Below are 27101 nucleotides of genomic sequence, written 5' to 3' on the forward strand. Positions count from 1 at the left end.
TGCTGGAATGCTGACTGAGAATTGTCTTTGTTGATTCAATATGGGGAAAAAAAACCCCCAGTGTTTTCTTGAAACCATCCTGAATTATCTGAATAACTCCTGTATCGGTCCACCTGCTGTGTAGCAGAGGAGCCCAATTGTTCTTCATCAGCTTTACTTTTATGGCCGACGTCTGGTTTCAGTACCTTGGAACACAGAATATCGTTTTCAATTTTATCCAACAATCCCACAAAGGTGTTTCTTGTAGCGTCACACTTCACCTCCTGGCAGGTTTGGGCATTATGTACACTTTGACAGGTTTGCTGAAGGGGATGGTCCCCTCGATGCCACTTTCTGGCTGCGGCAGAGCCTCGGTGCTCTCATTCCAGGTGGATTTGGCAATCTTGGCTGCTGCCTTGCTCCTGTTGGAATTGTAGGCCAGCAGCAGCCGCACTTCGATCTGACACGGCTCTGAAAGGAGAGAACAGAACAAACCATACATGGAATCACGGAGGTTGAAAAAGACTGCTAAGATCATCAGCTGTCAGCCCATCGCCGCCGTGCCCACTGACCACATCCCCAAGTGCTGCTGTCATCAAGAAGCAATGCTGAATGTCTGATCACACAGACTGACCGGATGGAGCACAATAAATTACCTTTTCCCACAGTTACACCACAGTTCAGCTAACAGTTCCCTAAAACTCATTGTTCTGCCACAGCATCAGCTCTAATCTGTAGCTTTCAGTCACTGCTTCTGCTATGCAACAGTTAATCTATGCTTTGTGTTTGGATGTCCTCCGTTGTAAGCCCATACTGTCCTTCATGGTCTTAATGAATTTCTTTTTCATGCATTGAGGAAATCTGCCCACTTTGTCAACTGACCCTGTGCTCTCAGCCCCTCCCAGTTTGATTTCCTCACCACCTGTGAAACGCCTAAGCACCAATGTCAAAGTTCTTAACTCAAATAACTGCTAAGGGAACAGAACAGAATCCCATAGGTCCCCATTTGAAGTGCCCTTCCAGCACACACTGCAAAAGCAGAAATAAGGACCAAGTTCAGCTCCTGCTGTGTTGGCAGAACCAACTTTTAAATCCTGATACTCCTGACAATTCCATTTTTCTTCTCCAGAAATGAAAGACAAGCAAGGTGAACGAACGCACCATGGAGGTGCTATGTAAAATGGAGCAACTGAAAGGGAACATGGCACTGAAAAAAAATCCACTAATTAAAAATATAAATCACCAAGTCCTATTAAACAGGAGAAAGTGCTCAAAAAAAAAATATATACCCTATACTTGAATTATGTGAAGGGTTTAAAAGAAAACGGGAGAAAGGCAGCTGCAAAAAATATATTTGCTTTTGTTGTCTGAAGCCCACAAGCCAATTACTGCAGCGGTTTCATTGAGAAGTGTGAATGCCATCTATGACTGAACGTGGATGTGGGAGTCACCAGAGATACAGGGTGTTTTTTTAGGACATTCAAAGGGCGAAAGTTTAATTAACAGTGAAACTATGCTGTTGAGTACACACAGTTCCAAAGGTTCTCTGCTGTGCTCAAATACCTGTCAGATCCAAAACAATGAATGACAATGAATCAGTTCATTAGGACTCCCTGCCTTTAAATGAGGATGCAGACCTGGCTCCTACAATGAATCCTGCTCTGCACAGCTATGGGTAACACGCTCCGTTTTAAAGCTCCCAATGCTGGAAGACTGCATGTGCAGCCCCTGGTGCACAGCAAGGGCCTTCTCTTTAGGACAGCAGCCTCTCTGTCACCTGCAGGACCCCATATCCTATCAAACAAGATGTCCCCGCAGATGCAGGTGCCCCTGTTCACTGCAGGGCAGTTGGACTAGATGACCTTTAAGGGTCCCTTCCAACTCAAAGTCCTCTGGTAAGATGCAACTGCTCAGAGGCTGTAAGAACAGAAACCTGAGCGATGCTACACCCCCTGTAACGCCCCTCCATCCTCAAGCTCCCAAGGCTGTGGGCACACAAGAGATGGGAATCACACACTCCCACCTTTCAAATATGTAGCAACACAATCCCATGAACTCGTATTGATAACATTACCTGTCCAGGCTGTGTGTGAGAGGTAGACCTGAGTTATCAGCCTGTGCCTTCCAGGACCAGGATTTCTGAAGTCAGCTGGCTTAGGATGGATTAACTGCGCTTGCCCATCCGGATACAATACCTATCAAAAAATAAATAACAAAAACAGATGTATGACAACTGGACTGGGCTTTTGTACAATGTACAGAATTTTTGGGCTCTTTGTTCAAGGTCTGAAGGCAGAAGCTGTGCTTTAGCTCAGAACCAGGAGCCCAGTTGATCTAGATGTAAAGAACACATGATTCTGTGTTGGCCATTTAAACCCATGGCATGCAGCAGAAGGTATCACCTTCTTCCTCTACACTGTCAAGCTTCTAGTTTCTCTGCTGAGCAGCACATCCGCATACTTACTTGAATCACACCATACCCTTCTTAGCTGCAGCTTAGTTGACGGTAATGATTCAACAGCAGGAAGAAAACTGAGTGTTAAATACAGAGAGCCAAAGGCATACTAACTTCTCTGGGGTTCAGAACACCTCCTTTTGCTCCTCTTCCCAATATACAAGCTGGTGGAAGTTCACCCCCGTGTTTGTCCATAGTGTGCTGGGCACACATGTGAAAGCAGTGTAGCACATACGGAGCACAGAATGCTTTCAAAGGGCTCAAACTCCCAAGAGCAACAGAAGTGAGCCCAAGGCACTATATGCAATACAGTTTTGCATGTGAGGTTACACCACAGAAGTCCAAGAGTGTTAAGGAGTACAACTGTTTGCAACCAGGAAGTATTGACATCCTCATGTCCTCATGAAAACTCCCCCCAAAACAAAATCTTGTCTGCAATTTTGTCAACCGGCTGCTTACCTGAACTTTAACAGTTCCTTGGGGATCCTGCACGTGTTCCAGGGTTGCATCCACATCCAATGCCACCACTAACCCTGATGTAAACCTCAGAGGATTGTCTGATTCACCAGTCGGCTCAATGATGTTTGCACTGGCTCTGTGGAGCTGGAAGAGGCAAAATTGTTGGTGAAAATAAAGGAGAGGAAAAAGAGAAAAAAAAAAAAAAGGAAAAAAGAATCACTGTTGTTCTTAACAGAGGAACTATGCATGAGCTTTACATCATTTGACATGCTGCCAAGAATTAATATCTTGAATTTTAGCCTTAATCCCGGAGATGATAGGTGAGGAGAAGCGATCGCGTGAAGAACCAACGTTTGCAACTGAGCAGAAAGCTGCAGCATAAAAGCTTTGTGGTCCGTCACGAACTACGTGGCAGCCAAAGACAGTCTGCAAAGCTACTGCATTCTAAACTGACCTGCTCTGGAAGAGGAAGGTGGAGGAAGGTACTTTGTCGCAGCGTCGTTTGAAGAATCTTGACCACTTCTGAAGGCTTGGATGTCACCAGTCTGGGCATTAAGTCCAGCAGCTTATCTACAAAACTGCCCTGCATTTGTGGGAGCTCAGAGATGAAACATCTGTATTTTAAAAAAATAATTTAAAGAAAAAAAAAATGAAATACTTATTTCAACATTTTCAGTGGTCCCATTATCTTTAGCCAAGCTGATCTTTATGGTTAGTTACAATGACAACATTAGATATGGAGATTCCACTTCCGATGCACTCTCATATTAAAATAATTTTGGCTACTTATTTTCAAGTTGTCAACACCAAGGGCTTTGGAGGACACATCTCTTAGGTCCTGCCTCAATACAGAGCCCAGCAGGGAAGATTTACAGAACGAGCTAGAAATGTTGAGGTAAATAAAAGCCTATAAAAACACACTCATGGCAGCTCACTGCTGTAAGGATTTATCTATATGAGACTGCATGTGCAGCTGTAACACTGTTCTGATAGCAAGAATGCTAATTGAATGAAGTGACAGGTCACAGGCAATTCCAGCACTCAGCATTCAATCCCTACGTCTCAAGAAATAAACAGTCAGGTGACAGTGCTGCTCCTATTACTGCTGCCTTGTAAACTTCTGAGATCAGTACATCTCAGGAAAGACACTCATCCTTTATGCTGTGCACTTCCATCCTGCTAACCCAACAGCTGACTTGTTGCAGAATGTAACCGCCACGTGAACTCTCTGACCTCCCTGGAGAATGGCTTTGCTCTACCAATCTTTGTAAGGGAGTGTTACATCTGTACCGTGAAATTTTAACAGTAAACTAGAATCAGTTAAAAAAAAAAAAAAAGCTAGCTCTGGAGGTGAGGAACAGAAACTAGAATTCATTTTATATCAAGGGACAAGAGCCTCTCAGATCATCCAGTATTGTTCTTTATACAGAAGCAAAAATCGGTCTTCTCCTGTACATCCCCACATGCAGAAAATGCTGTTAGACTGACTCCCTGATGGCTTATTTGTCATTGTTAGCAACATGCCTGCCACATTCAGCAGGACAGCTTTGTAAGCCTAGTAAATGCCTGGTGCGATCGGTGAGAGAAGTGACGTGCACCATTCCTGCAGGGGAGCAGCCTCTTGGGCAATGGGCTCTTCTGTGCTCATTAGGCCCAGCACTGTGCTGTATTTTCACCTCCAGCTGAGTCTAGAAAAGCCTGGGGAGGAATAGTGGACTCGCCCCCTCCCGCCACCCCCCCAAAAAAGGAGTCTCTGGTCCTAAAGCCCTACAAGTGAGATTCTCCAAGATCCCATTAATGCTCTACACAAGTTCAAACTCCCTAAACAGAAGCTTTGGCAAAGGCAGAGGAAAATCACGTGCTCCTTTCTATGTTCCAAGAGTGTGTAAGCAGCACCGTGCGCCCTTGTGCTTCTGTGATTGCCTCTACACAGGCAGCACATTTCTACTGCTCTGTCATGCGGTGCAGCCAACATCTGTCATGCTGAGGCTGCACAACCTACACAGGGGGATTTTGTGTGTACAGGCATTTCTAGGTGACCTTACAGCTAAGCAACAAGCTCTGCCAACGTTCAGATTCCAGTTTATGGAATTCATCGCTGCTGTAGGGGTTGCATTCCTAAGATAAAGTGATGAGTTTTGCTGATCCTGAGGTCTAACGAGAGGGAAAGAAAGGAAGGAAGTGAGCAGTTCTGCTCCCTGGCTACCAGTGGCATATTCAATAGCAGGTTACATGTGGAAGAAATATCACCAGCTTCAATACAAAATACAAAAAAAGCACAAAGAGAAGAAGCAATGCTGTTCCTCACCTCTGAAAGGAATCTACTTCCTGAAGGAATTTCTCACACATCCCAAAAAGGGGTTCCACCCTGTAATGAGATAACACTGCTTGATCCAAAAATAAAATAAGAGAACTGGCTCTACAGCCGTAAGCATTTGAGTTTTGAAATTCAGTTCAAGCTCCTAGAAACTGTAAGACCTTAAAGACAATCTGAGACCACAAATGGATTCCCACAGGAGAAAGAAAAAATGAACTGTCATCTTCTCCACACCCATAACCCCCTCCACAATACATCCTTCTCATTCGCATCCACAGGCATTAAGTTCCCAAAGCCACTGTTGCAAAACAAACTTTCCACCTTTAAAACATAACAGATCTCATGGAACTCTATGACAGCACAGCAAATGGATGCCAACAAACATATTTATGTTCTCCTACGTGCACTGAAGAACGAACTCAACTTCATTCTTCAAATGCTCATCAGCATTTCCATGGTGTTTTAAGTGTCTAATTTAGCCTTGCTGCTTCTTAAAACAAAGCTCAAGGATACAAAGCTTGCAGGTGACCCTTGGCACCACCCTTACCCTCTGGTGGTGCGTGCAGTCACTATGAGCTGTAAAGCTTTTGCTTGCAGTCTCATGTGGTGAATGATGACCACTTGTCTACTTTCCACACCGCTGTACATGAACTCCATTTTGTAAGTTTCTTCCAAGATCTGTCAGACAACACAAACACGACAACAAACCATCAGGCTCAGTTAATTGTTGCCCAAGCACGGTCGCAAGATTCTGCACTTTTTCCTCACGTGAGGAACCATTAATCCATGAGCACCATTCTTGTGATGAAACATTTCACGGTGCGAGGCGGTACTTAATACTAAAAGATACCAAAGAACCAATCTGTGACTCCTCGCCTGAAATCCATCACTCCCTCTCTTGGCAACACACCCTGTGATGTTGTATTTTACATTTCTGGGCTGGAGCTCTCACCAGCTCCTGCTGGTTGCACTGGAATACAAACCAAGCAGCACAGCAGAGCAGCACCAGTGGCTCTGCTCAGGTTCAGTTTCAGAGCCAGACTAAACAGAAACAACTTCACATTCAACAACACTTCACGTGCTGCTGCTAGAAATGGGAACCATCACAAGGTAAGCATCCTCCTGTGTTATTTTCGACACAGTTAAAAGCTTACACAGCATGCTGTGGCGTTACTGAACACCACTGCATTCAGTGTAACCACACAGAAGCAAGGACTTTATTAAATAAAGATCCTCTCACCTTGCTTGATGGAAAGTGATCTACATTCAGAATCAAAACAGATAAACCTTCCCGGGGGGGCTCACACACTACTAAGAAGGGCACCCAAGAAAGACAGTTCAATTAGAGAAGATTTAAGAAGCTGATAGGCTTTTGCATCTACTCATCTCCAGGGACAATTGTCAACAGCAGAGAAGGGTTTGATGCACAGCAGTAGCTGCATCTTAATACATTTTAATTAACTGGAGGATCAAAATGTCAGCGTGGCTTCCCAGCAGACCCACAAATTTGTTTTTACCCTAAATCCAGATTATTTAAAGCTTGCTTTCTCATTTCTTTATTTTAAAAAATAGTTTCGCTTTGTTTTTTTTTTCAGGATCAGCCAATCAAATACCAGAGAATAAGAATAACCAGGATTGTGTGGAACTTCTGGAGCTCATTTACCACAGTCCCCTCCTCAAGGCAGGTCTAATTAGCCCAATTACCCAGAGCCATGTGTTCTGTGAACACTTCCAAGATGAAGATTCCCCACTAACAGTCTGGGAAATCCATTGTAGCGCTTAATGACAGTCATGGCAATTTTTGCTACCTTACATCTACTCAGAATTTCTCATATTCCAACTTGTATCCATTGTGCTTCTTGTCCCACGGCAGCACATCTCAGAAGAGTCCTTGTTTGTGCGATCCATATCCTCAGATAAGGCAGTGGTGTAGAGCAGTACATCAGCCTCCTTCCCCAGGCTGAATGAGCCCAGATCCCTCAACTTCTCCTCGCAGGAAAACTGCTCCACTCCTCAGCCACCTTAAGGCCCCCTGCTCAGCTCGCTGCAGTTTGGCATTACCTTCCTTGGATGGAGATGAGCACATCACTGCTCCAGATGTGATCTCCTCACAACCAAGTAGAGGGGACAGATCACTTTCCCAGATCTGCTGGATAAGGCATGCTCTGACAGCCCAGGATGCAGTTGGCCTTCCTTGCTGCTTCACGTTCAACTCGTTGCACACCAGGACTCCCATGCTGCTGTCATGAGGCTGCTGTCATCCCCTTTCTTCAGTCTGCTCCAGATCCCTTTGAACAGCAGCCTTGCCCTCCAAGCATACAGACCAGCTCCTCAACTCAGTTTTATCCACAGGGTTGTGGAGGGTACTCTGGACTTTGTGCCAGTATTTGCAATGCTTTAAGCCAGGCAGTCTGGCCAATTTTCCATCCACATTATCATCCATTTATTGATGTGGAATCTTGCCATTTTGGTAATAAGTAATGGGAGACTGTGCTAAAGGGTTTGAGAAAGTCAGGCTTTGTGACATCCAATATCTAATGTCTACAGCACCAGTGCCGTCACTGTGGAAAGCAGTAAGGTTGGTCAGGCATAATTCACCCTTCAAAATGCATTTCAGCTGATCCCAATCACCTTCCTGATTTTCATTTGCTCACAAACGGCTTCTAAGAGGACTCACTCCATGGAGTTCCCCAGAGGCCAACAGTCCACTGTTCTCCAATCTTCTTTCTCATTACTCTGGAAGATACGTGGCATGTTTGCTTTTTTCCTGCGGTCCTAAATCTTCAATTGCTATTTCATTTGATCTTTTGAAACTGAAAGAAATTACTTCACTTTGGGGAACTAGGATTTACTTGGACAGGCTACAGCATAAAGTCAGAAACACTTTAAGTACTGCAAGGCCACGGAGGCTGGAATCCAAGGACTCGCCTTCAGGTGCTTCAGCCTCACCTGTTTTGCTGCAGCAGATGCCAACGCATTCTGTTTCAGGTACAAAGGAGCTGCCACGTTCCACAGCTTCTCCTGCAAGGCCTACAGAAGAAAACCATTAAAAAAAAAAAAAGGGATGACAAATAATCATTTCAGTCTGAGCACTGTAACACTGTGCGAGATAAACAGCGCTTGGGGGCATGCCCTGTCTCTGCTATATGCCAACAAGCTGTCAGAGAGCAGGCTAAAGGTTTCTTCTTGCTTTTAAACACAGTATGGGAAACCACAGCTTCCAAACTACACACTTCTGTATAAACACCCACATTAAAAAAATCCTACACAGAGTTGGGAATAACGTTAACCAAACTACGAATGAGAGACTGGCTAAGCTGCAAATTCTTCAGTATTTAAGGATAATATGCAGTCACTGATCAGAGAAATTATAAACCATTATCACCTTCTTGAGACTAAGAGCAGGGCATCCTCAGATTGCACCCCTGGAACTGAAATACTGGAAACAATAACTGTCCTCAGAAACACACCCACACAGCCAATATTCCTCAGCCTTCCTGTTGACAGCTCCCACTCCCTGCTCCCCCAGCAAGATCCTGAAGTTACTGAGTGCAACAAAGCTGCTGGTATTTGTACAAAAAGAAATTTGCTCTTTGGTTTATGTTAAGAAAGGATTAAGAAAGCTTGACAGGAAAGAAATCTACTGAGAAGGGTGTTCTGGCATTGGTGTTCTCTCTGTCACACTGAAATTTCTAACTCTGTGGCATTAAAACTCACTTCTAATTTCAGCCACATTACTCGCTCTGTATCACCCATGTATTTATTGACTGCTCTGCAGCTCAAGCAAAGAATGTTTGGTGCAGTGTTCACCCACTTCTCCCAAACAGAACACTCATCTTTGCCAGAAACAGAAACATTCACGTTCTCTTAGCTAAGGCAGGATGGCTCAGTCCAGTCAAGCCCTGGAGAAAGGCAACACAAAGCCGCTTCCAAATGCCAGCCCTCTGCATGGACTGCACATTCTGCGTTGACAAATCTCTGCGTTTCATAGAATCAGAGACCAGCATGGGTTGGAAGGGACCTTAAAGACCATGCAGATCAAGCTCCTGTGATGGGCACTGACACCTCCTGCTGCATCAAGATACTCAAAGCCTACAACAGCTCTCTAAAATACTTTTTTTGGGTTATAAATGCATTCTGAGGATTTGAGGGCTGCTGTAACACATCCCAACTGACAGTTACACATTCAGCTAAGAAACTCAAATCACTTTCGGTTTTACACAACAAAGCTTTTACCTTATTTCTCTTGGAAACTCATTTGTGAGGTCCTGCTTTACCTACCTACATTCAAACACCTTAAGAGTATTAGGAAACTCAGGTAAATTGCCAGCTTATAGCTCAAGAAGGAAAGCAAAACAAAAATCGAGTTTATGCTTCAGCAAGGAGCTGACTTTGAAGAGGGCTGCTGCCACAGTATCAAAATAACCACTTCACTTGCTTATACAGAACAGACAGGTCGTTTCAACATTGCAAAGCATAGCTGATATTTCCCTCACTCAAGTCTAAAGAATGGCGCTGGCACCGGTGCCAAAAACGCTGTCTACAGAACACACTCTGCAGAAACTCCACTTTCAGGAGCAGTTTTACCAAAAGCATTTCGGTGGTCACCAGCAGAAAGAAAAGCACTCTCTCAACGTGAAAGGTTGCAGAGCGGTTCTCCACACTGTGACTGTCAGAAAATAAATTCTGCACTGGCACAGAAATGCAATGGTGCATTCATTACTGAAGTTACTTTATCAATTCTCTGCCCCAGAAGTGAAGCAGGTGCCCCAGAAATCCACCAAATCTGCACTTTCACCAGGGATCAGCTCTCAGCTGATCACCACAACAGTGTGCAGCTGCCTGGGACGTTCTGAAGCACAGCCCACGACACCCTGCTGAATCAGACCTTGGTGAGGAGCAGCTGACACTGAAGGTACGTCGCAGTGAAATCCGCCATCCCTGCCAGCTCTGACTGCAGCTCCCCAAGCCTCTGAAGATCACTGAAATAAACAAGAGGGAAAAAAAGCGTTGAGACAGCAAGTAGGTTAATCTAAATGCGCTCAGAATGCAGCAACAGCAATGCTGAGGCCAGCCATTCCCACATCTTGTTTTTCCTTATCCCTGGTATGAGCACCAGAAAAAGTAGGAAAGCATGCACTACAAAACAGGCTGCACCCTGGGACTTGGCAGCTCCTTTTTTCTTAGAGGCTGACACAAGCGCAGCAGTGGAAGCAGTAAGCCTGTCAACCCACATTGCTCTGCAGCCCTGTGGGAACCAAACAGGGCAGCAGTTCCAGATTTAACTTAAAAAAAAAACCCTCCAGGTTTCTACAGCAGCCAATGACCCATTTGTGTTCCGCTGCTGGGAAATCCAACTGCTCATACTGGGAAAGGTTGATTGGAACACGGTGGGCTCATGCAATCAAGCACGTTTGAGGTATGGCCTTTCAGTACCCAAAGGGAGCCTATAAACACAAGGGGAGCCAACTCTTTGAAAGGGTAGATAACTGCAGGACAAGGGGAAATGGTTTGAAGTTGAGGGAAGGAAGATTTAGGTTGGATGTCAGGGGGAAATTCTTTACAGAGAGAGTGGTGAGGTGCTGGAACAGCTGCCCAGAGAGGCTGTGATGCCCCATCCCTGAAGGTATTCCAGGCCAGATTGGATGGAGCCTGGCCTAGGACGAAATGTAAAATTGGTGGCCCTGCATATGGCAGGGGGTTGGAGCTTCATGGAGCTTGAGGTCCCTTCCAACCTGGGCCATTCTGTGACTCTGTGATAGCTGCCACTGTAAGACAACCTTAAACCTGAGGAACAGATACTCAGTAGGCTGCTGTGTGTGGACAGGCTCCTTGGTGCTTAATTCCCACACCTCACAACAGGGAACAATAACAATTTACACCAGCTCCAAAGCACCACTCTCCTGTGCAGTACACAGCTGTGCACGTGGCCATCTCAGACAGGACTGCTGTGAAGAAACAAAGGCACTCACAGCCTCTCAGGTGCCCAGAGTTTCACTATGCCTGTCAGATTCTGGATGCTCTGCCAAGAGAGAACCTGTTAAAAGCGTTTTGTGCACTGGATGCTGTGAGATGATGTTCTGGGCTGTGCACCATAGCTCTAAAGCAGCTGAGGATAAAGCACGTTGTTTTCACAGTCAGGATTTCTAGTGCAGACGGGTGCAAAAGCAGTTTACAGCTACACATATAAAAAAGGGGGCAATGTAGGGAAAAAGGGAAAAGCCTTTTCGGGATTTCGTGTTCCAAATAAGGGATCTGAGCCTGTTTTTCTGGCTTTCAAAAATAACTCTCTCATCCTCTCTGCAATGATCCTTTCAAGTGTTTTGTTTGTCTAAATCAGCTGAGATAAATGGAAAAGGCAGAATAGGCCCCTCATGTATGCAACAGCAGCGTGCAATAATACTGTGTATTTCAGGAAAATCTCTGAATTCCTAACTCATGAAGAACACCCAACCCCTTTATAAGCAGGACTGATGAAAGGATCCCAGCAAGGCAGCAGAAGCAGCTTCTCACCCATGCAATCAGAGGCCATGGGGCCTGGAAACCGGGAGACCAAGGGGGGAAAAACCCTTCTCTCCATCCAAAACAAAAAGCCCTGTGTGCACACGTTACAAATAATCTGACCAAAATGAGAGATGTGCAGGGACAGGACTGAGAATGACACCGATCTTCAGAACTGACTTCAGAGAAGCTGCAAATCCTGACTCCTCTGATGAGCAGCCTTACCGAATGGTGAACTCCAGCAGCTCCTGGATGCCCTGCGGGTCGAGGTGCTGGAGGTTGTACACCCTCTCCAGGCTCTGGTGCAAGAACTGCTGGGAAGGGTCCTCATGTGGTGCAATGCTGGGAGAGATGGGGGAGGAGACCAGCTTCCTACCTGGCAGCTAAGCGTAGACAAACATGACACAAGAGACAAGTCTAACATCAGTAACAGCACTGCAAAACGCTGCTGTGTTATTTAACAGCTACCAACTGAGATCTCCAACTTTATTTCTCAGATTCAACATTTATGCCAGGGCTTTATTGGTTAATACTCTCTATTTAAAACCCACTCATAGCTAGAGATCTTGAGATTAAATGTCAGTGTGCCTTTGAGCATCCTCCTCACCTATGAAACAGTGGAATCAGAGGAAGACCACATGCAATCAAGTTTATGAACTGCACTAAGACTTACAACTGCCTTCAGTCCCACCTGTACTTCCATGCAGGAAAAGCATGCTCTAAAGGAGCACGGAACGCACCACTGCCACGAATAAACTGTTTAGGTGAGATCTAAGTCAAACCATAGAATCCTTGGAGTTGGAAGGGACCTCTGAAGGCCGTCTAGTCCAACTCCCCTGCAATGAACAGGGACACCACAGCTAGATTTGTAATATGTTCAATGCTGTGAATTGTTAAGCGTGCTACATGTTGTAACATCCACAAAGGCTGAGCTCCCCTTCCCCACGCAGTGACAGCTCCTGGGAATCCTGCCTCCCAGCATTCTTTTCTAACCAGCAGAGCATGTGTTATTCCAGCTCGAGAGCAATAACATTTTTCTTCAACAAAATATTACAAAATCCATATCGTAACAATCTAATATTTGGCTCTCCCCAGCTAAGGTACGTTTCAATATTCACTCACTGGTGCTGAGGGGAAAAAGAAATCCAGAGTCAAATCATTACCCGTTGGCAGACATGGAAGAAACCAACAATACTCCCAACAAAGCAAAAGCCTTGGTGGTTCAACTTACTCGTAGTGGAGGGACCAGATGAGAGAGGCTGTCACGAAGATAGGCGTAATGTCTGAACGTGTGATCAGAAAACAGCGCTGGCATTGTTGGGCAACTTTTAGCAGCATTGAAAATCAGAACCAGAACAGCAATGTCTATTGAAACGGATTGTCAAAGAAAAATAAACAACGACCAGAAGAGTTCTTTGGGGATGGCGAGGCCAATAGCAATAACTCAACAACCCTTTCTTTGCTGGTGGTTCTTTAGTAAGTTCTTTACTGCTGGAGAATGCTGAACAAAACCCAAGGAGGCAGCTGTCTGAGCAGATGCAGCTGAAGTACAGAGTGCAAACACTACAGGCAGGGCCATATTGGAGAAGGGCTGCTACTGCCAACGGGGGATGGCTCAGAGGCAACACACAGGATAGGAGCCAAGGATCATAAATGCACAACTCAATAGGTGGAGCTTCCCCTGAGGCTCACGCTGTGCTTACCAGTTTGGCACCCAAACACTTAAAATTAAACGTTTGCCTCTGAGGTTTTGAAAATCGTTGCAATTCCTCCCATGCGAACACCCTGAAAAGCATCATAGAATCACAGAATCATTTGAGTTGGAAGGGTGTTTGAAGGTCACCTAGTTCAGCTCCTCTGCAGTGAACAGGAACATCTACAGCTCGATCAGGTTGCTCAGAGCCCAGTCCAGCCTGGCCAGCAGAATTACAGTGAACCAAAGGAACACCACAGGACAAAGATTCTGGAATAGGAAAACCTTTTTCATGGTCTGAGAGCCATAGAAATACAGAGGGCAGCCAAAGGCTTCAATCAACAGGTCCAAAGGCTGGGACATTCACCTGCAACAGCGTGCCCCAAAACATAAGATCTCTAGCAGGAGTAAAAAGATTCCAATGCAAAGCAGACGAGGTCAGGGCACTTGCCTGCGCGGAGAAGAAATGGGTTCAGATGCACTCCTAAGCACAGCAGAGATGTGAACGTAATTTCTCATCTCCTGAATATATTCTCTATCTGTGGGCTACCAAGCATAAAGACTTCAACTTGCCAAACCAGTTCCTCTCCTTCACCCAAAATCCCTTCCAGGTTTTCAGCTGAAGTGATTCAGCTTTACTGTTGATTAAGATTTGCTGGCCACTTGGAATCTAAAATCCTCACATTTTTAACTACCAGTTCATTCACTGAAGGCCTTCCTTGTCGTTTCTGGCTCTCAGCCTGGCTTCCCAGAACACCTCTCCATAAAACATGGTGGCGAGTCACCTCCAGAACATTTCTAAACTAACATCTCCTGGATTCGAGCAGAGAGGTGGTGGAGTCTCCATCCCTGGAGGTGTTCAAGAGCTGCAAAGATGTGGCCCAAAGGGAAACAGTGGGGATGGGTTGATGGTTGGACGAGATGACCTCAGAGATCCTTCCCAACCTCAACCACTCTATGATTTTAAGGTGCACTGAGGTAAACTAGAGCTTTTCACCCCCCAAATTCCTTAAATCCCAAACTCCTAGGACAGATGTATGACACTGCTATCCAAATTAAGATTAACTTCCTCTCCACCTGATCCCAGCCCTTGTCAATCCCCACCAGCTATTCATTTGATCTGTTAGCTGGTGGCCTCCAAATGGAGAGAAAAACAAGGAGCAGCGTGGCAGTTCAAACAAGCTGTTCCCATCTAACATCTCTCAGCATGCACCATAAATAACAGCACGTTCTGCAGCTGCACAGAAAGAAAGTGAGGAGAATGAACAATAGAAAAATGGTATTTCACATTTCTGAGGCATCTCCCATTGTTAAGAGCAACGGTACAAAAATCACAGTGTGCACTCGGAAGCACTGAATTTAATATAAGGATTTCTGACTTACTTAATTCAGAAAGCCAAGTTTATAGCATTATGGGAGTTCAGTCACTGCTACACTAAGTGACAGTGCTGTTCTATAAACTGTACAACAGGGAGAGGAGTAGAAGTTTCACCAACAAGCAAACAAAACAGAAAACCACTCTTATTTAAAAGCGAAAGCATCTCCCAAATTAGTGCAAGCTAATTTTCCCATCAAAGGGCTCATCTGCAAAACCTCAACCTTGAGACATTGCTTGATAACCAGATCATTCACACAGCATGAAAAAGCTGATTACACCACTCTGGTATTTATGAAGATTGTTCCAGATGATAAAATGGCCTGGGTTACAAAGGAGCACAGTGCTCATCCAGTTCCAACCCACTGCTGTGTGCAGGTTGCCAACCAGCAGCCCAGGCTGCCCAGAGCCACATCCAGCCTGGCCTTGAATGCCTGCAGGGATGGGGCATCCACAGCCTCCTTGGGCAACCTGTTCCAATGCCTCACCACCCTCCAGCTGAAAAACTTCCTCCTAAGATCTAACCTAAACCTCCCTTATCTCAGTTTAAAACCATTCCCATTTGTCCTACCACTGTCTACCCCTGAAAACAGCCGTTCCCCCTCCTGTTTATAAGCTCCCTTCGAATATTGGAAGGCCACAATGAGGTCACCCAGAGCCTTCTCTTCTCCAAGTCAGTTCCCTCAAGCCCAAGTACAAGCCCAGTTCCCTCAACCTTCCTTGCTGACAGTGAGTCCATTGCTTGCTGAGTCACAAAGGGACAGCTACAGCACCGTGCTAGTTTGAAACAGCTTAACAAATTCAAGCACTGGGAAAACACCACTGAATGTTTGACTGTGAAACAGATCAGCTGCCTTCTTCACAAGGATACAAGCTGGATCATCCATGTCTGGTTCTGGAGTGTCAAAGAACGGGTGCGTGCTCAGCAGCTCCGGGACCAGAGGGAGCACCAGAGTGGGATGCCTGCTCCCCAGGAACTTTAAACACCTGTAAACACATGGACCAAAAATATTTCTTAGTAAACACATACACTGCAAAATACAACATTTTAAAGCATTACTGTTTTGTATTACAGTGGAACTTTGAGGAGTTGGTCAGCACCAGAATCCTACTGCTCAAGACTACGTGCAAACTCATGGCAACTCTGCCTCTTCAGGATAAAATCTGTTCACTTAAGCCATCCAAGAGACAGTTAACACCTGCAGGCACACAACCTAAGGAAAACTTGCAAGTTAAACGCTAACAAGCACATACATTTTTTTGTTCAGAAAAGCCAGAAGTGTGAGGAGGTAAAAGGACAACAAAACAAGATCCAGAAATCCAAACTCCAACAGCACTGTAAGAGTACACTAGAAGAAAAAGAAGACCAAAAAAAAAGAAGAGCTTCCAATAATAACCAACAATTCCATCTCAAACCACGTGTGTGGAAGCATTGCTTCCTTTGTTGCCTCCATTAAGCAACCCAAAACCCCCAAAACGTTCATTATTTTCACTCACAGATGAGAAAAATCCCTCCAAGAGCACAATACCCTTAGCCAGCCCACTTCCCACAATCAGTACAAGCAACTGCTAGAGAATATTGCCATGTCATGGAGCACAAAACATTAGTTATGTGGAATAGATGATGTTTCCTACTAAAAGTTGGAAGAACCTTTTCTGGAAACTCTGAGAATGCTTTGCTTTCAATAAGGTTTTCCTGCCATGGTCATCAGTTCTGAATGACCACCAGCAACACTGGCAAGCAAGAACAGTACAGTGTCTCTATGTCAGTCAGGAACACGTACAATCTATGTACACACCTGCTATTCCACGTATTTGCAGAATAATAATAATAATACAGAATAACTGTCTGCATGAGGAGCTAAAAGATTTGATTTAGTGGCTTGTGGCAGCAATGGTAACAGGATGGTTGTACTAGGTGATCTTATAGGTCCTTTCCAACCTTGTGATTCTATGATTCTAACAGAATAACCTTATTCTCTCTAACAGAGTTAGAGTGGAGGAGGAATGCTGTTACCTCCTTAGCTAGTTCAATGTTTGGTTAATCACAGAATCACAGAATGGCCTGGGTTGGAAGGGACCTCAAGGACCATGAATCTCCAACCCTGCTGCCACATGCAGGGCCACCAACCTCCACATTTAGCACTAGACCAGGCTGCCCAGGGCCCCATCCAACCTGGCCTTAAACACCTCTGGGGATGGACGGGGCATCCACAGCCTCTCTGGGCAGCTGTTCCAGCACCTCACCACTCTCTCTGTAAAGAATTTCCCCCTGACATCCAACCTAAATCTTCCCTCCTTCAACTTCAGACCCTTTCCCCTTGTCCTGCTGTTATCAACCCTTCCAAAGAGTTGATTCCCCTCCTGTTTGCAGGCTCCCTTTAGGTACTGAAAGGCTGCAATGAGGTCACCCTGCAGCCTTCTTTTCTCCAGGCTGAACGAGCCCAGCTCCCTCAGTCTGTCTTCTTAGCGGAGGTGCTCCAGTCCCCCGACCCTCTTTGTGGCTCCTCTGGACCCTCTCCAGCAGCTCTCTGTCATTCTTGTACTGGGGGCTGCAGACCTGGACGCAGTTCTGCAGATGGGTCCTCACAAGAGCAGAGTAGAAGGGGACAATCACCTCCCTGTCCCTGCTGGCCACCCCTCTCCTGATGGAGCCCAGGATCCCATTTGCTTTCCAAGCTGCAGGAGCTCGCTGCTGGCTCACATTCCATTTTTCACCCACCAGGACCCCCAGGTCCTTCTCTGCAGGGCTGCTCTCAAGGATTGCTCCTTCCAGTCTGTATAGCATTAATGCCCCACTTTATAACAAAGCAGAAAAGCAAGAAGACACACGAGGACATTGATCACGCTCACTTCCATATGGATTCTCTGTCTGTAGGATACTTGGTTAGGTTTTTCAGCAGCTCCACCAGTGCAAGATGGATGCCTTCTTTAGTTGAGACGTTGGTGCAACACAACAGCTCATGCAGAGCTTCTCGAATGTCCCTTGAAGAATCCTAAAAAATAAAAGCAAAAACCCTCAAATCAGAGCCTCTGAATGCTCAGAGAGAGAGAAGCCTGGGTATACACTTATTTTAAAGGCAGGAGATCCTGTTCCTTGGCTGAATTCATCCTAGAGGCATCAGTGAGCAGTAAGAGAATAGAAAGAACTTGACCCAACTATTTGTTTATAGGTGTACAATAAAAAAAAAAAACATGTAACACAAGCTACAAGTCTCATCATCAGCTTTGATATGACAACATGGGATCCTTAATGCATCACTTCTGAAGCCACACTGCACCTCCACTGAACTTCAGGCCAGTGATATTGCAGAGAGAAGCTTATGCAGCCTTCAAGCCATATTTCTGGAAGCAGCGTGGCTGAACTCCAGCTTCATTACTTGCCTCCTGCCAAATACCACCTTGCAGTTCCAAATTAATACAATAGACTTCCTTGCTGTCATTTTTGTGGCACTGGCGGACAGAATGTGAAAATTTGACAGGATACAAGTCTTAGACGCATTTCAATAGAGGATTTTTTTAAAAGCATAATTTGCTAAATATCAACAGCACATTCATTACTGTCTTCCACAAAAAGAAAGAACAGCCCCCTTCATAGAGGCTCTTCAACAACAGCCAACATACACAAACAAAGGAGGGAAACGCAGTGGTTACGCTCATCTGGTCCTTATTTTGGTGCTGCAAGGCAGGCTGTCACTGAGTGAGACGACGTGCTCTGAAGGCTGATGCAGTGGCTGGAGAAATAAAATAATCCAGGTGTGTTACATGGACTGCTGGGAAGGGAGAACGGAGATGAGCAAGGCAGAAGACTACCAAGGGCCAAAGAGGTGTACAAGGTGACAGGAAGGGAGAACCACAACACCACGACATGCAGAATGCGATGCTTGGTGAAAAAAGCAAGGAGCAGTTGATAGTTATTCAGGTAAAGGAAAAGCAGATGAATGAAGACAAAAGTTACCATCACCATTAACAATTCAGACACCAAAGTTCATGCTGTTCTCCTAAATCCTTTATTTTGGTGTCAAAAGCTGGATTTTACTGCTGAAACAGAAAGCAAGTAAGCAAGCACCTTCCTGAAGCAAGCACAGTGAAAATGTGATAATTCTCATATTTCAGCTATCGTAACATAGACGACAAATCATAACACAAGCATAAAAAGGAACACCAGTGTAACTGCCCTACACGTTTATACCTTAATGCAGAGGTTCCCAAGTGAAACAAATATGAAATAGATGCACAAATACCAGAGGCACCCAACACTCATTGCTGTGTTTTCAATCTCAGGTCGTATCGTACAGCTCTTGTTACAGACAGATAAGCAGATTATCAGAGAACCATAGAACGGCTTGAATTGGAAGGGACCATCAAGCTCTAACTCCCCTGCTGCAGGCAGGGCTGCCAACCTCCATATCTAATACTAGACCAGGCTGCCCGAGGCCCCATCCAACATAGCCTTAGTTTGCTTTATCCTGGAGCACAACTGAGGGGTGTCACTGTAGCACAGGGTCAAGCAAACAGTGGGTAAAGAGACACACAGAATGCATTTTGAGTACCATCCAAGGCTGAGATATTGTCCCAAAGAAGCAGAGATTTGTCTACCACGTGCAGCTGGGAACTGGCTGAGATAGTGATGGTCAGGAAAGGCCAGAACTATTCCAAGGAGAGTGCTAGAAATCAAGGGCTGGAAGAGTAGAGAGAGATCTCAGACCAGTGTGCTGGCTCTGTTCAGTGAACAAAAGGTACAACTGAAGTGGTAGAACAAAGAAAATTAAGTTGCATTCAACGTGAAACATCACAAACATGGACCAGAAAATGAGACAGAAGGAAATCCATGTGACACACCAGCAGTTAGCAAGGACAGCGAGCCTTTAATCTGAATATCATTTATTTAAAAAAACAACACAAAGAAAAAGCAAGAATGTAATGTTTCCCCCCTTGGGAAGGCCTTACCTCCAGAACAGCTAACACAGTATCCAGCTGGTCCTCCCGCAGCGTGATATTGTTGGAAATTTTCCTCATCGTGTGTATTGACTGCAACCTCACCTCCTCAATTTCATCATTAAACATGTCCACCAAAAAATCCAGGCATTTTTCCGCAAAAGAAGGTGAGGACTGAGCCAGCATGCAGAGGGCCTCCACTGCAGCAATCCGCACCTCTATTAGGAGAGGGGGAAATCAGGCATTAGTGCTGTTTAAGAGGACGTGCCACCAACAGCCAGGCCCTGTAGCAGTGGAGCACTGGGCTAAGGACAGGAGCTCACAGAATGGCCTGGGGTGAAAAGGACCACAATGATCATCTTGTTTCAATCCTCTGCTGTGTGCAGGGCTGCCAACCACCAGACCAAGCTGCCCAGAGCCACATCCATCCAGCTAATAAATATTATGCATTTCATGGCACGTTTTGCAAGCGTAGCCGTAACTGTGGTACCTTAAGCAAGCTAATTTAGATAATTAAACTGCTCTCTTCATTCTTCCAGACATTTTAATTGCTAAGAGCATTCACTGCATTTTTAAGTAGCCACGTAGCACTTTGTGAATTGCTGAAAAGCCCAAGAGTACCAGTGTGTTACCAGCACACGGAATGAGCTTTCCCTGCTTCCTGACTTCCTCACAAGAAAGGACAAAGGTGTGCCCTATTATCAAAATGACTCATAATTCAAGCAAAAGTAAAAATAAACAGAGGCGTCCAGAGAATGTTTCTGCTGTAAACCATAGTAGGAATTGAAAGAAGACCCAAATATGACAGACTTGCATGAAGATTCTTCCCCCCCACAGCCATTCCTGCTAGCTTCCATAACATTCATGTGCTGGGATCATAAAAGGGAAGATTAATTAGATGTCTTGCAAACATTGTTTAAAACATACTTCTACTTTTCATTCAAATTAGCTCATCTTGCAAACATTCATTTCAACTTGCGTGTAACGTTTAGGCCTATTGTTCTTAAAGAACATTTTGATTCCTGATGATTCTGATTAAGCAGAGAAATGCAAACACAGCGAGCCTTCCACTTCCACAGAACAAAGCCCGTGTCACAACGCTGAGTCTCCATGGTCATTAAGACCACGGTGCTGTTAGAGGCATTAGAGAAGAAAAAACCCCGAGAAAACATTTGCCAATAGTGCATTCATGAGCTGACACATTCATTTAGATTGAAGTTACAGGATGGAATTGAAGAAACGAAGCAGCGCCGTGGGTAAGGAAGAATACAGCTCAGCAGTATTTAAAATACCACCGTGGAGACATATGTACACTCTTCAGAGTTCTGGTTATTTTCCACATCTGCCCATTTTACTGACATTCCCCAATAATCAAACTGGAGAATGCTTCACAGACAATGGATTGAGCCACACTGTCAGTCAGAAAGAAACAAGGCTGCGTGCTCGAGCTTCAGGGAGAGTTCAGCTATTGGGAAAACGTGGTTTAATTTGCAGGAGTCACAGAATAATAAATCAACTTTTACACCACAGCTTACAGAGATATTTTTGTTATGGTGTTTTTCTGCTGACTTCTTTACTGCCATCCTTCCAGCAAGGTTTAAAATTGAATTCAGGAACGACATCAGAGCTGCACCTCTTCATGGCTCTCAATAGCTTTTGCAAACCTTTGCTCTACACACAGGAAAGCTGGGCTAGAAAAGGCTGAACACAGACATTCCTGAGATCATCAGCACAGTCAGTGCTACAGCCATGCTCAGAAGCTGAAGAATGCTTGTGTTCCAATTTGACACTCATAATTTCCCCTGTTTAAAAGAGCAGGCCAGATATAATCTGCTAGAATGGGTGAGACAAAGGCCTCCACATCCATCACAGCAAGACCATGAGACCTGGTGCAATAGCACCACAGAGCAGGTAAATGTGATGGTGAAATGCAGGCATTTCCATTCAAGAAACAGAGCTACAATAACATGACGTAAACAAGCCCTCACCTGAAATCTACGTATCTGAAAACACAAGAATCCAGTAATTCATTTTCAAGTAAAACATGTTCCAACTGCGCAAGAACATTCATGCCAGCAGGGACCAAGAGGAGCTTGGCCTATGCAGCCCCCTGTGAGATGGAACTTGTCTTTTACCTCATTAGGAAAGCCAGACCTGATGAGAAGCAACTAATTAACCCAAAAGTACCACTAGCTCGGAAGAAATGGGCATTAGTTGGCTAGGCACAACCTGAGATTGGAATTTGTAAGAAAACTTGTGTTCATTGGATTCTGAAACATCAGAATGTTTCAGAACACACACGTGTGTGTGCCTCCCAACACAAAGGTTCTAACCTCCTGACCCCCAAACAGACAAAAGGCCCCTCCATACACCCCAAGCAATTCAGTCACAGCATTAACACTTACCATACATTTCATCTTCCAGACCGTGAACAAAGGCTCCACAAGCTCCTGATTCAATCAGGTTCACAGCACCTGTATCGATTTCTTCTTTGGGAGCATCATCTCCCCATTTTCTGCCACTTGAGAATTCCCCAGAGCTGTAGAGCTCCTTGGCTCGCTCGTGCGCCGTGCGCTTCCTCTGCCCAAATACATTTCTCACAGTTACAACCATGGGAAACATGAAAGGTGACTGATCAGAACAGTAGATGGTTTTCTGAATTTTAAAACAGGCATAGCTGGAAGCTCTTGCCTCCTTACTATTTTGTAGGCCTGAGAAACTGAATGCAATACCTTCAGAAAGTTGCTTCAGGAAGGAGTTTTACTGAAAAGCTTTTTGCACAAGGGCCCCATTCTCCAGCTACTCACTGCTCCTAAGGTGGGAGATGACTACCAGAGAGCTCTTGCAGGATGCTGCAATCAGTTTGCTGCCAAAACTAGGATGCCAACTTTCTGTACACAATAAAGCTTAGAGCCAAATGGCCGTCAGAGGAACGCAAACATTTACCTCTCATCCACAAAACCTGAATGGCCTCAAGCTCTTCATTACACGGCTCGGTTAATGAAATTTAAAACTGGCAATTGCTTCACTGACTTTAATCTAACAGAAAACCTGTCATCATCAATTAACTCTCAGCAGCCCTGAGGCAAGGACGTGCTAAGCAAACAGGCTCTGCATTTCCACACCTGTTGTGTGATTTGAGTACTCTACACACAGCCAAAACAACTCGAGCACTGAGTGTTCACGTACCCGCAGATCTGACATGAGCTTCTTGTCAAGGGTCTGCTCTAAGAAATGGGAGCTCACTTGTTGCATAGAACCCTGAAGAGAAAAAGAAACATCCCTCAAAAGGAAGCAAGAGGATTACTCTAAATTCCACCACACAATTTCTGGATATATCCCAACTCAGGACCTGACAATATTTGTCCTTTCTAATAGCTTCACATGGTGCTCAACACTCAAACCCTACATCAGAGTTTGCTGAGGATTATCAGAACAGCTTATTTTCTCACTGAATCTAATACAGACTTTACTGGGTTCAGTTGTTAAAACGTGCTGGGGGGCAGTTATTCCAAGTACTTGTTTTAGGGATACCAACCCTGCAATCTCAAGGAGGGAATCACCACAGAGTTCAGCCGAGAGAAACAAAGCCAACACCCCACACTCAGCTTTTCTCCTGCTTCGAATTCTGACATGAATTTATGCGAGCAGTTTCTAAATTCCTCCCCATTTCTTTTTAAAGAGTTAAGTAGTGCAACGTGAATCCCACAGAGAAGGATGAGACTTACCAATAATTTGGCAGCTTGTACTCTCACAACCCAGGAACCATCGCTAACCATGTGACAAATTTTCCCAAACGCATCATCAACCAACCGAATCTCTTCATTAGAAGAAGGAATGGGGACAATGCTAGCAGAGAAAAAAAGTCAGTCAGTTTGCTGGCTTCATCCAGCATGGCATACAACTAAGAGCTGTGCTGAATTCCCATCAACACACAGTAAGCATCAGGAACAAAAACTTCAATCGAATGAATGCATTCTCATCAAGTGTCAGCAGCTGGTACACAGCATTCCTCTAACTGCTTCTCCTGAGACTTTCTGGCACAAAACACCCAGGATTAAGATATTGCAGTGGCACCATTTTGAGTCCCTCTGTGTACAGCACATACCTTTCAGGGTACAGTTGACTGAGGACCCAAATTAGCTGAACTGCAGCACTGCGCACTTGTTCATAATCGTCTGCCAACAGCTTGCAAGCCTGAAAGATTTGCAGCCAATATAATCAATTTCCACTGATTTATGATCCTTAGCATATATCAGTTCAGATCATAAATAAGGACAAATTAAATCTTCCCTTCTACTAACAAGTATTTCCAAGTTTGATCATCCTAATGAAGACTGTTAATCACATGAGGTATAGCTCCAAAACTGCCCGCATTCTGCAGGCAACACAAAGCATGAACATTTCCTAAGAGTAATCTGATACAGCCTGCAGCTCTGCAACCTTTTTGCCAGGACAAAGGGTGATGGATTTAAACTAAAACAGCAGAGATTTAGAGCAGATGCAAGGAAGAAGTTCTTTACTATGTGGGTGGTGAGGCACTGGCCCAAAGAAGCTGGGGATGCCCCATCCCTGGGCAATGTTCAAGGCCAGGCTGGATGAGGCTTTGAGCAACCTGATTAGCAAAAGACGTTCTGGTCCATGACAGGGGATTTGCAATGAGATGATGGTCTCTCAAGTTTCTTTCCAGCCTACACCACTCCATGATTCTGTAACAAACAGCCACAGAATCGTAGAATCATGAAGGTTGGAGAAGACCTTCAAGATCACAAAGTCCAACCCCACTCCCACCACTGACCACATCCACACAGTTCTTGAGCACCTCCAGGGACAGTGCCTCCACCACCTCTCTGGGCAGCCTGTGCCAGTGCCTGATTACTCCTTCAGAGACAAGATTTCTCCTAATACCCAGCCTGAACCTCTCCTGGCACAACTTGAGGCCATTCCCTCTCACGTAACACCCTCCAATGCACAAGGATTTAACACTGAGATTGCAAGATGACAGTAAGAATTATGCAATGCCTTGCTCCTCCTATGCTTATCTCCCCCCAGCAAACAATCAGTTTCAGTCACAGCACACACATTAGTGCACTTGAAGTTGTAAAGCTCATTTTTATTTGCTACCATGTGGCACTGCAAAGAACACACAGCATGCACATAGAATGCCCTCCCTCTGTTCAGAGCTTTCCACCTCTCGAAGCACAACATCCCAGAATCCTGAAAAGCAAAGTATGCAAACCAACACAAAATAAATAGAAACAAAAAATGAGGTTTTACCTGACCATAAATGGCCTGCTGCAGTTTCAGTCCTCTCTCGTGAAGTTGAAGCTATGGGGGGAAAACCAGAACAACAAAAGAAAGAAACAACAATGAAATCAAACGATGGTTTTCAATAACACACAATAAGTTTTCATCACTGTTTTTCCTGCTTTGCATAAAATTAATTGCTTGCATTTCTCAACTGTTATTGTAATTCAGCTGCTTCTCAAGCTTGGCTGTATCTTAAAGAAAACCTTGACTTCAGTGTAACCTTAAACTTCACAGCCACTTACACTTTGATTGCTTAGGAAAATACAGTTCATATGAACACTCTGCCCATTCTCTCAGCCTTCAAGCAATTTTTCAGCACTGGCCAGTTTCAACCACTCCCTCAGACACAGACTAAAAAGCAGCACCACCGGTGCATTTTCACAGCCAGAGGAACAGCAAAACCTGCCCTACTAAACACTCCTAATGTAAACAAACAACACAGTAGCAAGGAAAAACTGTGATTAAAAACCCTAGGAACAGTTAGGGACCCTGAATTCATTCAGGATGCTTCCAAGCTCCAAACTAAAGCAAAACAGCTGACATTGTAGTGAAACTATTAAATTGAAGGTCATAAATCTTGCTATGGATTTGATTCAGTGTCACTGCAGAAATGGTGGCAGGTGTAAGAAGTTCTATGAAAAAAAAAAAAGAAAGCAACAAAATAGAATGAAAATGAAGGATGAGTGCAGCCTCCAGCAGAGGGAGATCCCAGACAGACTCACATGCAGTCTGATCCTCTCTAATGCATCTTGTTTCCTTCTTCACAGTTCAATGGTGTCAGTTCAAATACCTTTGATCACCATCAAGTTAGATGGGGTAACTTTATAAACTTTAAGAGTAGCAGAGAAAGTGCTACACCCCCATACAGTCACAGGAACTCACACGAAGCAAAGTTCTTAATGCACTGCCTATGCTTCTATTGCTGCAAAGCTAAAAAGTTCTGAATTTGCTGAATCCCACATGAAAATCAGTAACCAAAACATTGCCAAAAAAAAAAAAAAAGCACACAAGTTTTCAGATTTAAACACACAAGGTTTCCTGTCACAATCAGTGTTCTATTAAATGCAGAATAGGGGCTTATTATTGTGGCAACTGACCCTGAATCAGGAAATGCAGACTTCTCACTAGACCTTACCTGCAATCATACCACGATATCCCAAACTAAAAAGCTTCTTCAGCTACAGCAGAAGCAGATCTCATTGAATCACAGAATTGCTCAGGGTGGAAAAGACCTTCAAGATCATCAAGTCCAACTGCAACCTAACCATACTGCCTTAACATACCATTATGAATCACTCTGAGATCTCATGAACTTCTTCTATTCATAACTTACCTTATTTCTCCAAGTAATTTTGATGTGTTAAACTGGCACTAGTTCAGCATATGGACTAGCTTTAGTCCAGACCCTTCTGGATTAATTTGCACATCCTTCCCATCTTTCTTATCAAACCCCAAACAATTTCTTCCATCGCACCAGCACTCCTTACCATGGCTTTTATAGCTGCTGTTCTAACACGAGGGTCCTGGTCATTAAAATGATCTCCTATGATCTTCTGGACATCTTTGGCAGCCTGGCTTTCAGCTTCTTTTGCAACACCTTTTTCCACCGGTCCAAGACAGCCAATTAACTGAAGACACTTATTTCTTACACCGTGGGAAGAATCTGTCAGGTGCTATGGGACACAAGAGAAGAAAAGATCTAATTGGGTTTTTTAATTGTTCTTTCCTCTCTTCAAAACAGCCAGAGTAAAATTCCCAGCAATTATGAAATATTAATATTTTAGTAGAACAAGATTAAGTAAATACTGACAACGTACTTTTTCCTCTGGCAGAGATAAATATTTAAACAGATTATTAACACATTTGCTTAACATTACTTTAACGCTTTCTATCAACAACTTATTAACAGGAAGAGTATTTCTAAATAACAGCTACAGAAAGCAGACATGCTTACAAAAGCATACGAAGGAAGAGGCAGTAACTGAGAGAGCAGTGAATCCAGTGTTGTTTACAGACTTGTCAACTGCACCCAGTGCTGTGCTCACAACACATTTGGTTTCAAGTTGCTCTCCTT

At 44.5% G+C, this 27101-nt stretch overlaps 1 protein-coding gene across 1 annotated transcript in view; it reads right to left on the reverse strand.

The window, feature by feature from the left end:
- Nucleotides 1-256: 256 nt before the first annotated feature.
- INTS4 (integrator complex subunit 4) overlaps nt 257-27101 on the reverse strand; it is a gene marked incomplete at both ends in the record, with an annotated part of 33010 nt that continues 6165 nt past the window's right edge. Inside the window, 19 exons of the mRNA XM_079544301.1 lie at nt 257-450; nt 2054-2174; nt 2894-3037; nt 3348-3507; nt 5202-5261; nt 5758-5888; nt 8160-8240; nt 10099-10192; nt 11937-12094; nt 12943-13076; nt 15651-15766; nt 17633-17775; nt 19730-19935; nt 22123-22297; nt 22907-22978; nt 23446-23566; nt 23826-23914; nt 24995-25045; nt 26515-26700. Coding sequence (XP_079400427.1) covers nt 257-450; nt 2054-2174; nt 2894-3037; nt 3348-3507; nt 5202-5261; nt 5758-5888; nt 8160-8240; nt 10099-10192; nt 11937-12094; nt 12943-13076; nt 15651-15766; nt 17633-17775; nt 19730-19935; nt 22123-22297; nt 22907-22978; nt 23446-23566; nt 23826-23914; nt 24995-25045; nt 26515-26700 — 2436 coding nt within the window. The remainder of the gene's footprint in view (nt 451-2053; nt 2175-2893; nt 3038-3347; nt 3508-5201; nt 5262-5757; nt 5889-8159; nt 8241-10098; nt 10193-11936; nt 12095-12942; nt 13077-15650; nt 15767-17632; nt 17776-19729; nt 19936-22122; nt 22298-22906; nt 22979-23445; nt 23567-23825; nt 23915-24994; nt 25046-26514; nt 26701-27101) is intronic.

Source organism: Tetrao urogallus (genome assembly GCF_951394365.1).
Source record: "Tetrao urogallus genome assembly, chromosome: 1".
Lineage (NCBI taxonomy): Eukaryota > Metazoa > Chordata > Aves > Galliformes > Phasianidae > Tetrao > Tetrao urogallus.